Below are 13,297 nucleotides of genomic sequence, written 5' to 3'. Positions count from 1 at the left end.
GGGGGAGGGGGCGGAGGGGGCGCGGGAAGGCTCCTTTGTTCAGGAGCCTAAGTAGCAAATCTTCTCCAGCTTGCAGTGGCCATGCCTATTCCAGCCACTACTTGTTCCCAGGTGTGACTGACAGGTAAACACCTTCCCACGGCACCCAGACCTTACTGGGCATGCGTCTATTGTCCAGTCCCTTCCCCAGCAATCTGCAGGGGATAGACTTGGAGAATGTTAATTGCAGCTTTCTGGCAATGCTGCATACATGGGATGCCTATATTTTCTAGCCTCCCTTTTACTCCTTTCCTGTTACTAATAAACAGCTTATTGTAACGGTCTCATAATCACCTGGTCAAGTACAGTGTGCACAGAGGAACCCCTACTGCAGGCTGTTGGGGACCCTGCAGTAGGTTTTGTTGAAAAACGGAAAATAAAATTTTCACAATAGAGATAAAGGTTGGAGATAAAGGCTGTAAAGTTATTTTAGTAATTACTTTTATGGGTCACAGTACAGTGAGGTCTTTTGAATTGTTGAGAAAGAAGTGGCTTTCTTTTTAGTAAGTTGAGAACAAGGCATAAATACCTGTGGCTAAAACCACATTCTAAAAACACTTCGCAGAGAGGAGAGTTGTAAGAGTTGACCAGCAATGTGGACTCTCTAGGTCATTAATGATGGGACTGTATTATGTACTCCGTGACTATATAAGAGAATTTAAAAGGAACTTCCATGCATGGGGAAAGGTGGGAAATAACGTGAAGAAGATATTCTTGACCGTCTTCTTCAAAGTAAGGTTAAAAGGAAAGTTGCAGACATATGTATGTCTGAGCACACAGAGGCCTGGGAAAGACAGAGAGCAGCCGGCCCCTGGCAGGAAGAAAGGGCACACTCAAATGAAGACAATTTGAGGAGAGTTCAATAGAAGGGACCCTTTGCAGAAGCCTGGGCAGGCACTAGGGAAACCACAGAGACGGTGCAGTACCCGAAACAGGAACAGTTAGGGCTGAGGGGGCAGGGAAAGGAACAGTTACAGGAAGTCAGAGGCTTGAGTTGCCTAACAGGAGCTTTGATCCCACAGGGATGGAGTCCCCAACACCAATGCTCTGACCTCATTCTCCCTCTCTCCACATCCTCCTGATCTCCCTTAAAAAAAAAAATTCTCACCAGAGGATATGTTTTTTATTGATTTTTTTTTTTTTTTTGAGAAAGAGAGGAAGGGAGAGAGGAAGAGAGAGAAGCATTGATGTGAGAGAAACATTGATTGGTTGCCTCCCATATGTGCCCTGACAGGGAATTGAACCTGCAACCTTTTGGGGCATGGGATGATGTTCCAACCAACTGAGCTACCCAACCAAGCCCTGACCTCCCTTTAGCTGAAGCCAGAGGGCAAAGGAGCCCACTGGGGTGGTCTGGCCCACAAGGGCCTGCCTGTGAGGGTGCTGAGCAGGACAAGTTGGGTGGCAAGTGGATGGGGAGGAGGAAGGAGCAGAAAAAGGCTGTCTCACCAAGTGGAATGACTTCCTACTGCATCTGTTTTTCAAATCTCATCTGTGGGATATTTTTGTCCATACCCTGACCCAGAAAACCTCGTTTTCCAGTAACAAAAAAACCGACTTAGACAAAATGCGAGAAGAAAAACACACCATCTCATACTTATATTTGCATGTTCTATATTGAACTCATAGGCCACAAGGAAATGCAATCACTCTCTAAAGAAGCTGTTGATGTTTCTGAATTTCTGTGTAATCGGGTTCAGTCCCTGTTTGTTACTAGGCCTGTACATTCCCTGTTCTTCCAACTTAAAAATTCCCCCCAAATGTTACTTGAGCGTTTTCTATCTGAGCATGTGAGTCCTCCTTAAATTGAACATATCCGTGCTGTAGAAGTGAGACAATCTAGCCCCTGGGGAAAATACACAGCAGGGGTTAGAACCTGAAAGACTGCCTAGGTTTGAATCCTGGCTCTGTCACTTCTTAGCTGTGTGACCTTGGGCAAGCCCCCTGCCCCTTCCGGGCCTCAGTTTCCTCCTCTGTAAAAGGGAATCCTAATTAGATACGCCTCCCGGGATGGTGGTGAGGGTTAAATGAAATAAGGTGCCCTTCGCTCGATGCCCACAATCAGTGAGTGACGACCGCTGTTATTCTTGTCTCTTCCTCACTCTTTTCCCACCTCCCTTTCAGTCCTACCCTCAACTTCTGCTGAAACGTCTTCTCCCACGGCCTCCGTGAAACAGGCCCTCATCTTATTTGGCATGTCTCCCTCCCCTTTCCTCCTGTATCGATTCAGATTGTGAGCACGTCCAACGCCTCCCAGACTGTCACCTTGGTGTACGTGGTGGCCAACCGGAGCTCTTTCCTCAATGGCACCGTCGCCAGCAGCCTCCTCCGCCAGCTCTCAGCTGAGCTGGTGGGGTTCTACCTCACCTACCCGCCGCTCACCATTGCTGAACGTGAGTATGTCCCCGTCACGCTGGGACTCTGCCGGTTTCCCCGGGGGCCTTTCTCCATTGTGCCAACGTCCATGGTGCCAGGCTACATACTAAATCCTTTGTCATGAAACAACTGGAATATGTGATAACACGGAGATAGAATTGATGACAAATTTATTATTGTACATCGAAAAAAAAGCACTTGCTGGATGCCTTTGCTCTTCACATACCTCTTATCTCATTTACTCCTTACAACCACCTTTTGAGGTAGGTGCACCATTTTGCAGATAAGAAAACTAAGTCTGTTCAGTTTAATAAAGCGCCCACACTTACACGGCTGGTCAGACATGGAATTTGAACCCAAGCAGTCTGCCTCTGAGTTTATAAGCCCGCCTGGTAGGACACTTGCCCTTGCAGCGATATGGATTGCTATAATTTCCCCCGCTTTTACCATCAGCAAATTTCCTGGGGCCGTCAGCCCTGGCCCTGGCTATAGATATCAGTGCAGCTAATTTGCCATCAGCATCCTGACTTCCCTTGATGAAGAGCAGATAGCCCTGTGGCCTCGTCTTCCGTTAATGCCTCAGTTACATAATCTTCACCACCAGGCAGCAGGCGTAAGACTTCGAAGACAATGCGGCCACAATTCTGTCTCCAGACACTTACTTGTACCCAAAGGAAGTAAAGATTTGTGCTCTTAAATCTAAAGATTGATCCTTTCCCAAGGTCACTGAGTAAGCGTTTTATAAAACACACTAGAGGCCTTCCTCCCCCCAGGTGCTGGCACCAGCTTCCCTCTGGCACCCAGGACTGGGCTTCCCTTGCAGCCCCGGCTTCATCCGGAAGGTCATCAGGAAGGATGTCCGGTCTAATTAGCATATTTTGCTTGTATTAGTATAGATATTAGCAAAATCCTTTCTATGTCCTTCCGTGGTTGCTTTTGATTCTGTAAACAAAGGAGAGGATGTGTGTGGCTATGCTTTAGCACAAGATAGCCATTCTGAATTTTTTTTTTTAACGTTTCTTTAATAGCAAGCTTCCTTTAGCACAAGATAGCCATTCTGAATTTTTTTTAACGTTTCCTTAATAGCAAGCTTTTGTGAATTTCCGCGCAGTGAGGAAAGATAACTGGATTTAATGGAAAAGGTGGTGTCATAAAGGAAGGCATCATGTCACCTGGCAGCAAGTGAAGAATTCGTTTTCTTTCATTTTGATATTTTGATAATCCACAACAGCTAAGGTTTGCTGAACACTTACTGTGTGCCACGCTGTGCTAAGCCCTTTACATGTATTAACGCTGATGGTCACTGCACCTGTCAAAAGATGTTAGTTAACCAGCATTTGGCTGCTAAACTTAGCCCTTGACATTGGAAAAATACATGCGAGAGTGAATTGTTCCTAAAAATGGTAGTGCCGGTTGGATATTTTACAAGAAAAGGCTCCAGTTAAGACAGGTTCCACTTAAGAGGTTTTGATGGAAAAACTAAAAAAGCAGAACTCCACAAACCCTAAGAAGCTCTTCATCTGAAAGTGAGCTCTTTACTGAGCATTTTCGATTTCTGAACAGCAAGGCCGTTCGGGCCTGTATGTCATAGAACTCCTACAGATGATAAAGCAGGACTCGCCTATGTCCATGTCCCGTCACAGTGTTGACATATAAACTCGTGAAAGTAATTTGGTGTGTTTCTTACTTGTCTTAGCGCTGGAATATCCCAACCTTGACATATCGGAGACAACCAGAGACTATTGGGTAATTACAGGTAATCTCTTATTTTATTGCCCCTTTCACCCTATCAAGTTGGTTGGTTGGTTTTTGTTGTTATTTTGTTTTGTTTTAAGCTGCATGTCAAAAAGAAAGAAAAAAAACTAAAAAATTAAAACTGCATGTTACTCGGTGAAGGGATTGGCATCCTTTTTTTGGTCCTGTCCTGTGAGTCAGGGAGTTACTTTCACAGAACCAGGCGTGGGTTCTTGTTTTTCAAAAGCCAGACAGCAGTTCTGAAAAGCCAAGAAGCGAGGATTGGCAACAAAGAGAGAAGGCAGGTGTTATAGGAGGGAAAGTGAGCAGGCCAGCCATAAACGGAAGGGCCGGGCGGGAAGGTGGTGGTCTGCTAGGGCTGCCGTGGAAAGGCCCCCAGACTGGGGTGGGTGGGGGCTTCAGAGTAAGCTGAAACGAGAAAACACACACACACACACACACACACACACACACACACACACATCACCCTGAAGGTGAGCATTAGATAGGCCATTCAAAATAGCAAGCTGCAAGGCCCAGCTAGTGGCCCCCTCTGCAGAAAGTGGACCGATCGGAAGGAACAGCATTTACCTGTGGATGCCCAGGGCGTGTCCATGTGAATGGTTGTCTGTGTCAAGACTGTAGGCCTTTCTGCACTGCCCTACAGAATGCCAGTGGGCGTCAGGGGAATGCCAACGTGCACTGTCCTCTCTCCCCGGGCACGAGGCCCACGCCCACACCAATCCTGCGGAGCCCAGGCGTGTCCTGACAGGGAGGGTGGGTGGAAGTAGAAGGGTGTTTGGGTGGCATTTTCTTTTCTCCCTTGACATTTCCCAGCTGAGCTTTACAAAACAGCAAAAACAGTTCTTGTTTTTCAAAAGCCTGACAGTAGTTCTGAAAAGCCAAGAAGCGAGGATTGGCAGCAAAGAGAGAAGGCAGGTGTTATAGGAGGGACAGTGACCAGGCCAGCTATAAACGGAAGGGCCAGGAGGGGAGGTGGTGGTCTGCTAGGGCTGCCGTGGAAAGGCCCCCAGACTGGGGTGGGTGCGGGCTTCAACGATTCTAGAGGCTGGAAGTCCGAGATCAAGGTACCAGCAGGGTTGGTTTCTCCGGAGGCCTCTCTCCTTGGCTTGCAGATGGGCGTCTTTCCTCTGTGCCTTCACGTGGTCCTCCCTCTGTGTGTGTCTGTGTCCTGATTTCCTCTTCTTATAAGGACACAGTCATAGTGGATTAGGGTCCACTTATATGATCTCATTTTACCTCAATTCCCTCTTTAAAGGACCTGCCTCCAAATACAGTCACATTCTGAGGGTCTGGGGGTTAGGCCTTCGGCACCTGAATTTTGGGAGGAAACAGTCCCGCCCATAACAAGGAGGGAGGGAGATTCTGTAAGTCATGGAAGATGTGCCTGGGCGAGCAAGCCCATCTAAAACCCACTTCCTCCCTCCCTTCTCCTCCCTCATGCACTGCGCAAGTGAGATGGGCCACTGCCTACCCACGGACACAGGAGCACAGCCCTACGAGGGGGCCTGCTCAAGACCTCTCCTAAATTGTAGAAAATTGCTTTTTTTTCTCTCCTGCGGAGCCGTGGAAATGCAGAGATTTTTTTTTTTACCTGCTAAGTCAAACTAAAGAAATGTGTTTAAAAATTTAAAAAATAAACCTCACCAGAGTTTATGCCCAAGAGAGAGACAATGCTACCCCAGCAACACATTGTCCAAACCAGCAGGTTATGTAACATTTACAAAATCATTTTTTTCTCCACCAGAAACGCTGCTTTTTAATTTGCAGAGGTTTGCCCCCTTCTGTTAACCTTAAGGTTTACATTGAATGGTAGCACGTCCACTCTTGAATACTGCATGTCCGAGACGACCTCCTGTTTCAGCCTGCCCTCGTGTGCCTGTGCCTCTACTGTAGTGACATAACCTTAATAAGGAACTCCACACATGGTCTTGTTCCCAGGATCCTCCTAGGACCTAACGCCTGTCCCCCTTACCTAGGTAACCCTCATTTCTTATTGCTGCTGTGGCTGTTGGAGATCAGAAGAAGCAGTGGCCTCCATCACAGTGTTTGAGGCAGTTGGATCAGTTAGTGCTTGCGGGGTTGGGGGGAGGGGCGAGGAAGGGGGGCGAAACCAGTCTTGGGACAATTTCAGGGTTTCTTCTGGCCTCAGCTCTGCTACATATGAACTGAGTGTGTCCTTGAGTCAGTCACTCAGACCCTGTGGGTGTCACACTCTCACCCTTAGAATCAGAAGATATGAGATGAACATTTATGTCCTTTTGGCTCTGAACGTGTCGGATTCAACCACCAGTAAAACAGTTCCAATCGAATACAGGAAGATGAACCAGGCCTGATCATTGGAACTTTAGGCCCAGCTGCCTCCTAAGGACATAATCTCTTTACACATAGAACAAGGAGGTACTGGGAGCTGTCCAGGTGCTGGTTCCATGTAACCCTGTGGGAGGTTCCCACAACCTCCTACACTTCCCTGGACCCCCCGCCCCCCACACACACACACAACTTTTACAATTGTGATAAAATACACACAACACGAACATTTCCATTTTGGCCATTTTTAAATGTACAATTCAGTGGCATTAAGTACTTTCACAGTGTTGTACCACCGTCACTGCTATCTACTTCTGGAGCTTTTTCATCACCTGGCTATCCCTTTCTTTGAGGTCCCTGGGATTCTCACAAAGTAATCACCCCATGATGAAGTCCTCCGTGTCCTGTGTCCTCTCTCCTGCTCTGCCCATTGGTCAGGAGAGGCCAACTCCGAAGTAATCCTTCAGCGGTTGATTATGACATTTTACTAGAGAGGCAGCTCTGAATCGGCAAGAGCAGGGCCTCTTCTGCCTGGGGCCCGGGGGTAGGCTGTGTCGGGGGCATTCCCAGGGGCCTCTGCGGGGCCTGCCCCAGTGGGAACAGCACCTGAGCCTTTTCTCTTTGTTGGCAGGAATTCCACTGACAGCTGAGCTGGGAGTCCCTCACAAGGGCCCTAGAAAGAGAGCTGCTTTATGCCCTCCATGGGGATTATTCGGTATTTTTGACCTCAAAGAAGTAATTTCTGAGACTCAGCTGTGGGCTTTACTTCCCTCTCAATCAGTTAAAAATAATTCTCTGTATCTCAGTGTCCGTTGCGTGTTCTGGCCCTGAGCAGAATGCGATCATAACGGCATGTTCTTTATACCCAAGCTGTGTCCATATCCCAGTAGATGGCTGCCATCAATGGTCCTTAACTGGATCGTGGTAGATCGAACTCCCCAGCCCATGTAAGTTTTGGTTTCTTTAAGATAAGGATTGTTTTTAGCATTTTTTAAATTTCCAGGATGGCTGTGTTTGAAGGCAGTGTTGTGTGTTTGGGATGAAGTGTGCTTCCCAAGGGACTTGGAGGAAAGACTAGATTTGGGGGTTGACAGCAAAAGACCATCAGCCACTCCCATAGTAAGTGGCCACGGCAGTCCTAGTCCTGGTGTTCATTAAAATCCTTCCCCATGCACCAGCCACTGCCTGGAATTCCATCACCGACGCCTTGCCTGTTGATTGCAGATGCCCTGGAGTAGATGAAGCTCCGCCGCGGAGGACAATGGCAAGAGGAGCTTCGTGTGCCTTCCTTGCGCTGGGCACTGTGCTAAGCTCCCTGTACACCTGGTCTCATTTCACCCATAGATCTCTTTAGGAATATCTTTGCTGTGATGTGGACTTACGCCCTTTCTACAGAAGAGGACTTGGACGCAGGCAGGGCCAGTTGCTTGCTGAAAGTTTCACACTGGCAAGAGCTTGCTCTTTCTGTCCCACTGTCCTGCTCTCAGATGGAAAGTTACCCAGAGGGCCTGGGGCAGCTTTGGGGTGGCTCGCAAAGTGACCACACAGGAGGGAGAGATGAGGACATAGAACGGGGTGGTTTGCCGGGTTGTAAAGGGCCGATGTGAAGGATGGAGCTGAGATTCCTCACAAAGCTATTGAGGAGGAAAAATAAAATAAGGGTAGCCCGGAGCCCAAGTTTCTGAGTGGGAACCAGTGGAAAATCCAGTTAGCCAGACCTGTATCTAGGCTGTGTTCCCGTATGAACTCTAACAACACGTAATCTTCAATAAGGTTTGGATTTACCACAGCAGCGTTAGACGTGTCTCAGCCCATGGAGGAGAGAGTCCAGGCTTTGTCTGGGTTTGAACCCTCACTTTCCTAGTTACTAGGTGTGACCTTGACAAGCCACTTAACCTTCCAGCATCTATAATAACATGTGGATAGCGATTCCTACCTCCTGGGGCTGTTGTGAGGGCCAAGCGAGGTCAGGATGGCCAAGCCCTCACATGAGGTAGGGCCCATGGCGCCCTGTGGCTGGGGCAGGGGTGGCGGGGGTTGTGGTTCTGAGTCAGCAGGGAGCCTGTCCGCTGAGCAGCCCTCTGCCTTCTGCACCCGCAGTGCTGCAGGGCGTGGACAATTCGCTGGTGGGTCTGCACAACCAGAGCTTCGCCCGGGTCATGGAGCAGCGCCTGGCCCAGCTGTTCATGATGTCCCAGCAGCAAGGCCGGCGGTTCAAACGGGCCACCACCCTGGGAAGCTACACCGTGCAGGTGGGTGTGCACGAAGCCTCTGGGGTCTTCTCGTACCTGGGGGAGGAGGGATGTGCTGCCTGAGACTAAATCATCATGCTGCGTGCAGAGGAGCAGGGACACTGCAGACGGACCGAGCCATTTAATCAGCGCTGCTCTCAGGGTGCGGGGTCAGGGGTCATAACATCAAAATGACGGGTGAGAGTTAGCTACTCTCACTACTAGATGATAAGGAAAGGAGGTTTCGGAACAGATGCTGCACGCATGCAGATGTTTATTCAACAGTTGTAAGGAAGCAGGCACAGGCTACTCAGCAACCTGTTCTGTGGGCTGGATGAAGTCCCAGCTCTCGGGACTCCCAGGCCCTCTCACCACCACCGCTGTGAATGGCAGATCACCCATTGGCATTCCAGGGGCCGGGTTCTGTTTTCCTTTTTTAGTCCGTTTGGACAAGTAGAGCCTTGCAGGCTTATAACGGCCACGTGGCCACACTGGGATTTAGGCTAAGGAGCCATAGCAGACGCTGTTGGTGCTCTGCCCAGATCCCCTTTCCGTTTCTCTCAGTGCCAGCAGCCCCCTCTGAACCTTGACGGAAGGATTGCTCTTGAGAGGCAGGAACCCACGTAGCCCACACCATGGCGGCCGGAAGTGCCTGGGGATTAATTAACCAGTGGGGTGGGGGGATAAATACCCCAGCTCCCTGGTCTCTTAGCTAGGAGAATTCGGAAATGTATCCTTTCCATCACTTCCAGAGCTTTCCCACAGAATTAAGCTTTCATTACCCACTGTGGTGACTGGTTTAATAACACAGCCTTTTAAGCTCCCTCCCCCCCCACCCCCTCCCATCACCTGCTCATTTTCCCGCCAGTTTTTTTCATCTCTCAAATAAACTATAAACACTCAACTCTTCCGAGTTTGCTCCTCGGGACCCTAAGGGCAGACAGTAGCCATCCCCAAAATGGGACTCTAAGCCTCTAGATTCTTTACCTGGTTCAAGCAAGAGTGAGACTGTCTCTAGCGTATTCTAGCCATCCACATGTCTTGCATAGCCCTAATTTCATCAAAGGAGAACCCATTTCTAACCTTCGTTAATGAGCAAGATAACACATTACAGAAGGGCACTCCCGGTGGCTGCCTCCCAAGTGGAATTCCCAGTTGGAATCTAGCCCACTGCCCTGGGGTGCGAACTCCTGATTGTCAATTTACCACTCGGTGGGTGTAAGTAAACCCAAACATACATGCATGGCATCGCACTGTCTATGAAGAAGCAGCGAGAAAGCGTTTGAAAGGAAGTTACAGGCATGACCACAATCTGTCTGCAGATCATGCCCCAGGCAGTCTTGTGAGTACAAAGAGCCCCTCTCCTGTGGAGTCAGCTGTGCCCCTGAGGGCGACTCCAGGCCTCTCGTTCACAGTGGGTGACTTCGGTCCCTTGTCCTGTTGGATGTGGCTTTGTTTCTAAAGGTCTCTGTGGCCTGTGACAGCCTGGCCCTGAGGTAAAGGGAGACAGTTAATTTCGCTGGTTAATTTCGCAGTGCCTGGCTGGTGATTCCCCCTCAGTGGGTTCTGTGTAAGCCCTGTAATTCACACTTCTCCAAACAGCAGAAAGGAAATCGCTCAGAGGACAGTGGCATGGGATTTGCCTCCGCTGAAGCGGGAGGCAAATGATTTACTAATCACACCTACACTCTTGGTGTGATTAGTAAAGCTAATAATCTAACAACATTCTCTGTGTTGAAAGGGTCCCCGGTGAGATGTGCATCTCTCTCTTCTGAGTACCCAGTGTGCTCGGCCCCTCGAGTCACCAAAAAGGTCTGAGCGAAGCAAGTAGGGATTGATTTCTGCAAATCCCTGATTTGCAGGGGCTGTAGATCACCTTCTAACATTACCCTTGGAGAAATCTTGCTAAGAAGGATTTGCTAATAAATTGAAATGGAGTGAAGTTATTAGATATTTGAAAGCTCATTCACCTTCTAACTGGTTGTACGGACACTCTCTCCACCTCTCCCCTGGGGGACAGGAATAACGTGCCCAAGTTTCGCAAGTAACATTCCCTCCACATGTCGAGACCTTCCTTTTGGGAGCTGCTTATTTTAAAAGATGAGCCACTGTCATGAATATGGAGATGTAGAGATCTAGAATTTAAAGATAGTTCTCTAGTAGGTATATCTGAAAAAGTGAATCGCAAGAAGAAATTCACTAATAAACATTTTTTTTTATTTTTTATTTCTTGTTAATCCTCAACCTGAAGATATATTTTTTTTTCCAGAGAGTGGAAGGGAGGAGAAGGAGGGGTGGAGGAGGGGACAGAAACATTGATGTGAGAGAGACACATCGATTGGTTGCCTCCTGCAGACACCCTGACGGATTCGAACCTGCAACCCCAGGATGTGCCCTTGATTGGGAATTGAACCTGCGACCCTTCTGTGCACAGGCTGGCACTCTGTCCACTGAGCCACACCGGCCAGGACCAAGAAACATTTTCACATGTTTGACTCCATTTGTCATGAAAGTAATGCAAGTTTTAACTACCACAAGATTACATTTTCACCTACCAGAGATCAGTGAGTGGTACTACCCAGTGTTACGGAGGATGCAAGGAAATGGGTGCTTTCTAAGTGTCAGTGGGTCTGCCCTTTCTGGAGGGCGAGTGAGCAATTTAGACAAGAACCTTTTAGATGGTCACGGACTTTCTTCTAGAGACTCATTTTGAAGAGAGAGGTAAACACGGAGACCAAAGGGGGAGAGCAGTGCTTTTCAGACGGTGTCCAGAAAATGGTCCCGTAAGGTGCCTGGCAAAGGCGCTCTGGCCCCGTGAGTGTGGGTAAGGCTACGTCCCGTAGCCCCTTCTTGATGAGTCCCAAGGCATATTGGCAAACCAGACACTCTAAAAGCCCAGTAGCAAAGAAATCGCCTTTCCACATATTATGTGGTTTCTACATTTAAATGCCAACAAGACCCTTGTTTGTTTGTTTTTAATATATTTTTATTGATTTTTTACAGAGAAGAAGGGAGAGGGATAGAAAGCCAGAAACATAGATGAGAGAGAAACATCGATCAGCTGCCTCTTGCACGCCCCCCACTGGGGATGTGCCCGTAACCAAGGTATATGCCCTTGACCGGAATCGAACCTGGGACCCCTCAGTCCGCAGGCCAGGCTGACGCTCTATCCACTGAGCCAAACCGTTTCGGCAGAGGAGCTTTTTAATGTGTCTTCTTTTACTATACACATTTCCTTTCTTCTATCAGAACTGAATGTGCCTGTATTTTCTGTATATATTTTACCAATCACGTGTATCCCTAGACAGTACGTCATTTGGTTTTGCCTGTTTTTAAATTTTATGTTCTGTGATTTGTTTTTTGTTTTGGGGGTGTGTGTGTGTGTTGTTTGTTTTGTTTTGTTTTTGCTCAATGTCAGACTTTTGTATTCAGCCAAATTGATGCAAACAGCCAGAGTTCATTTATACTACCCTATAACATTTCATTACGTGACTATACCATACTAGAACAGTAGAATAGGAGACTACCCATTCTATTAGTGAATTTTGACTTTTTAGTTTTTTTGCTCCTAACAATGCTGTTGTAAACATTTTTTGTAATATCTTTCAATATCCTGTAAAACTCATAATCTGTAACATATACTTTGGAAAGACACTGTACTGTCCCATAATGGCTGTTAGTTGTTAATTATAATAGTGAAAAGTTGGTAGCAACCTAAGTGTTCAAAATGGAGTTTAGTTAACGTGTATGAGGCATGCATACAGTAGAACATTATGTCAGTATTAAAATGTATGCTTTACGTATTTGCAATGATTTCCAGTTGTTAATTACAGTGCTGAAAAATGAGTAACAATTTAAGTGTTTAACAATACAGGTTTCACTAAATAAATATGAGGTCTGAGTTAGAATGTAGAAATTGACATTTATGCTTTTGTTATATTTAAGGTCATTTAAAGATACAAGTGAAAATTGCAGTATGTTTTACTATAGAGAGAGTGCTATAAATAATTTTGTAAAATAATAAGTAAGAGGTTTGTGTGGGAGAAAACAAAGAATAGAAGCAAATACTCCAAAATGAAAATAGTCATTAGCTTGTGGTGGAGGGAGTACAGACTGTTTTTATTTTGTTTTATTTCTTGATGCTTTTCGGTATTTTCAGATTTTCTGTAGGGAATATATGTTACTTATATCGTGGGAAAAAGCAACAAAAGTTATTTTAGAAAAAGAACTTTGAGTCTCCAGGTATTGCTTTTATCATAGGACTTTTGAATTGCGGACATATAAGTTCATTCCCCAACCCTCTCTGGCAATTGCAGGAATTTGTTTTTTTGTTTTTTGTCTCCCCCCACCCCCAACTCTTTTATTTTTCAAGAAAAATGATTTTAAGTGTAATAATGTTCAATGCAATAAACATTAATGTTTCAAGAAAAACTATTTTAAATATAATGTTACTTGCAATAAACCTTAGTATCTCAAGAAAAACAACTTTAAATATAATTATATTACATGCAATAAAAAATATTTCAAGAAAGAAGGATTTTAAATATAATAATATTAGCCAAAAAGAACTAACATAGTATAATCTT

General features: G+C 46.6%; 1 protein-coding gene across 1 annotated transcript in view; it reads left to right on the top strand.

Annotated features, from left to right (window-relative positions):
* Positions 1 to 13,297, top strand: part of KIAA1549L (KIAA1549-like ortholog) — a 98,445-nt gene that overhangs the window by 22,704 nt on the left and 62,444 nt on the right. The window contains exons 8-10 of the mRNA XM_015568939.1: positions 2,270 to 2,432; positions 4,112 to 4,171; positions 8,581 to 8,732. Of these exons, the coding sequence (XP_015424425.1) occupies positions 2,270 to 2,432; positions 4,112 to 4,171; positions 8,581 to 8,732 (375 nt within the window). The remainder of the gene's footprint in view (positions 1 to 2,269; positions 2,433 to 4,111; positions 4,172 to 8,580; positions 8,733 to 13,297) is intronic.

The sequence above is a fragment of the Myotis davidii genome, unplaced genomic scaffold (genome assembly GCF_000327345.1).
Source record: "Myotis davidii unplaced genomic scaffold, ASM32734v1 scaffold425, whole genome shotgun sequence".
Classification (NCBI taxonomy): domain Eukaryota; kingdom Metazoa; phylum Chordata; class Mammalia; order Chiroptera; family Vespertilionidae; genus Myotis; species Myotis davidii.
Note: the sequence above shows the minus strand (reverse complement) of the source record. Positions and strands in the feature narration are given on the sequence as shown.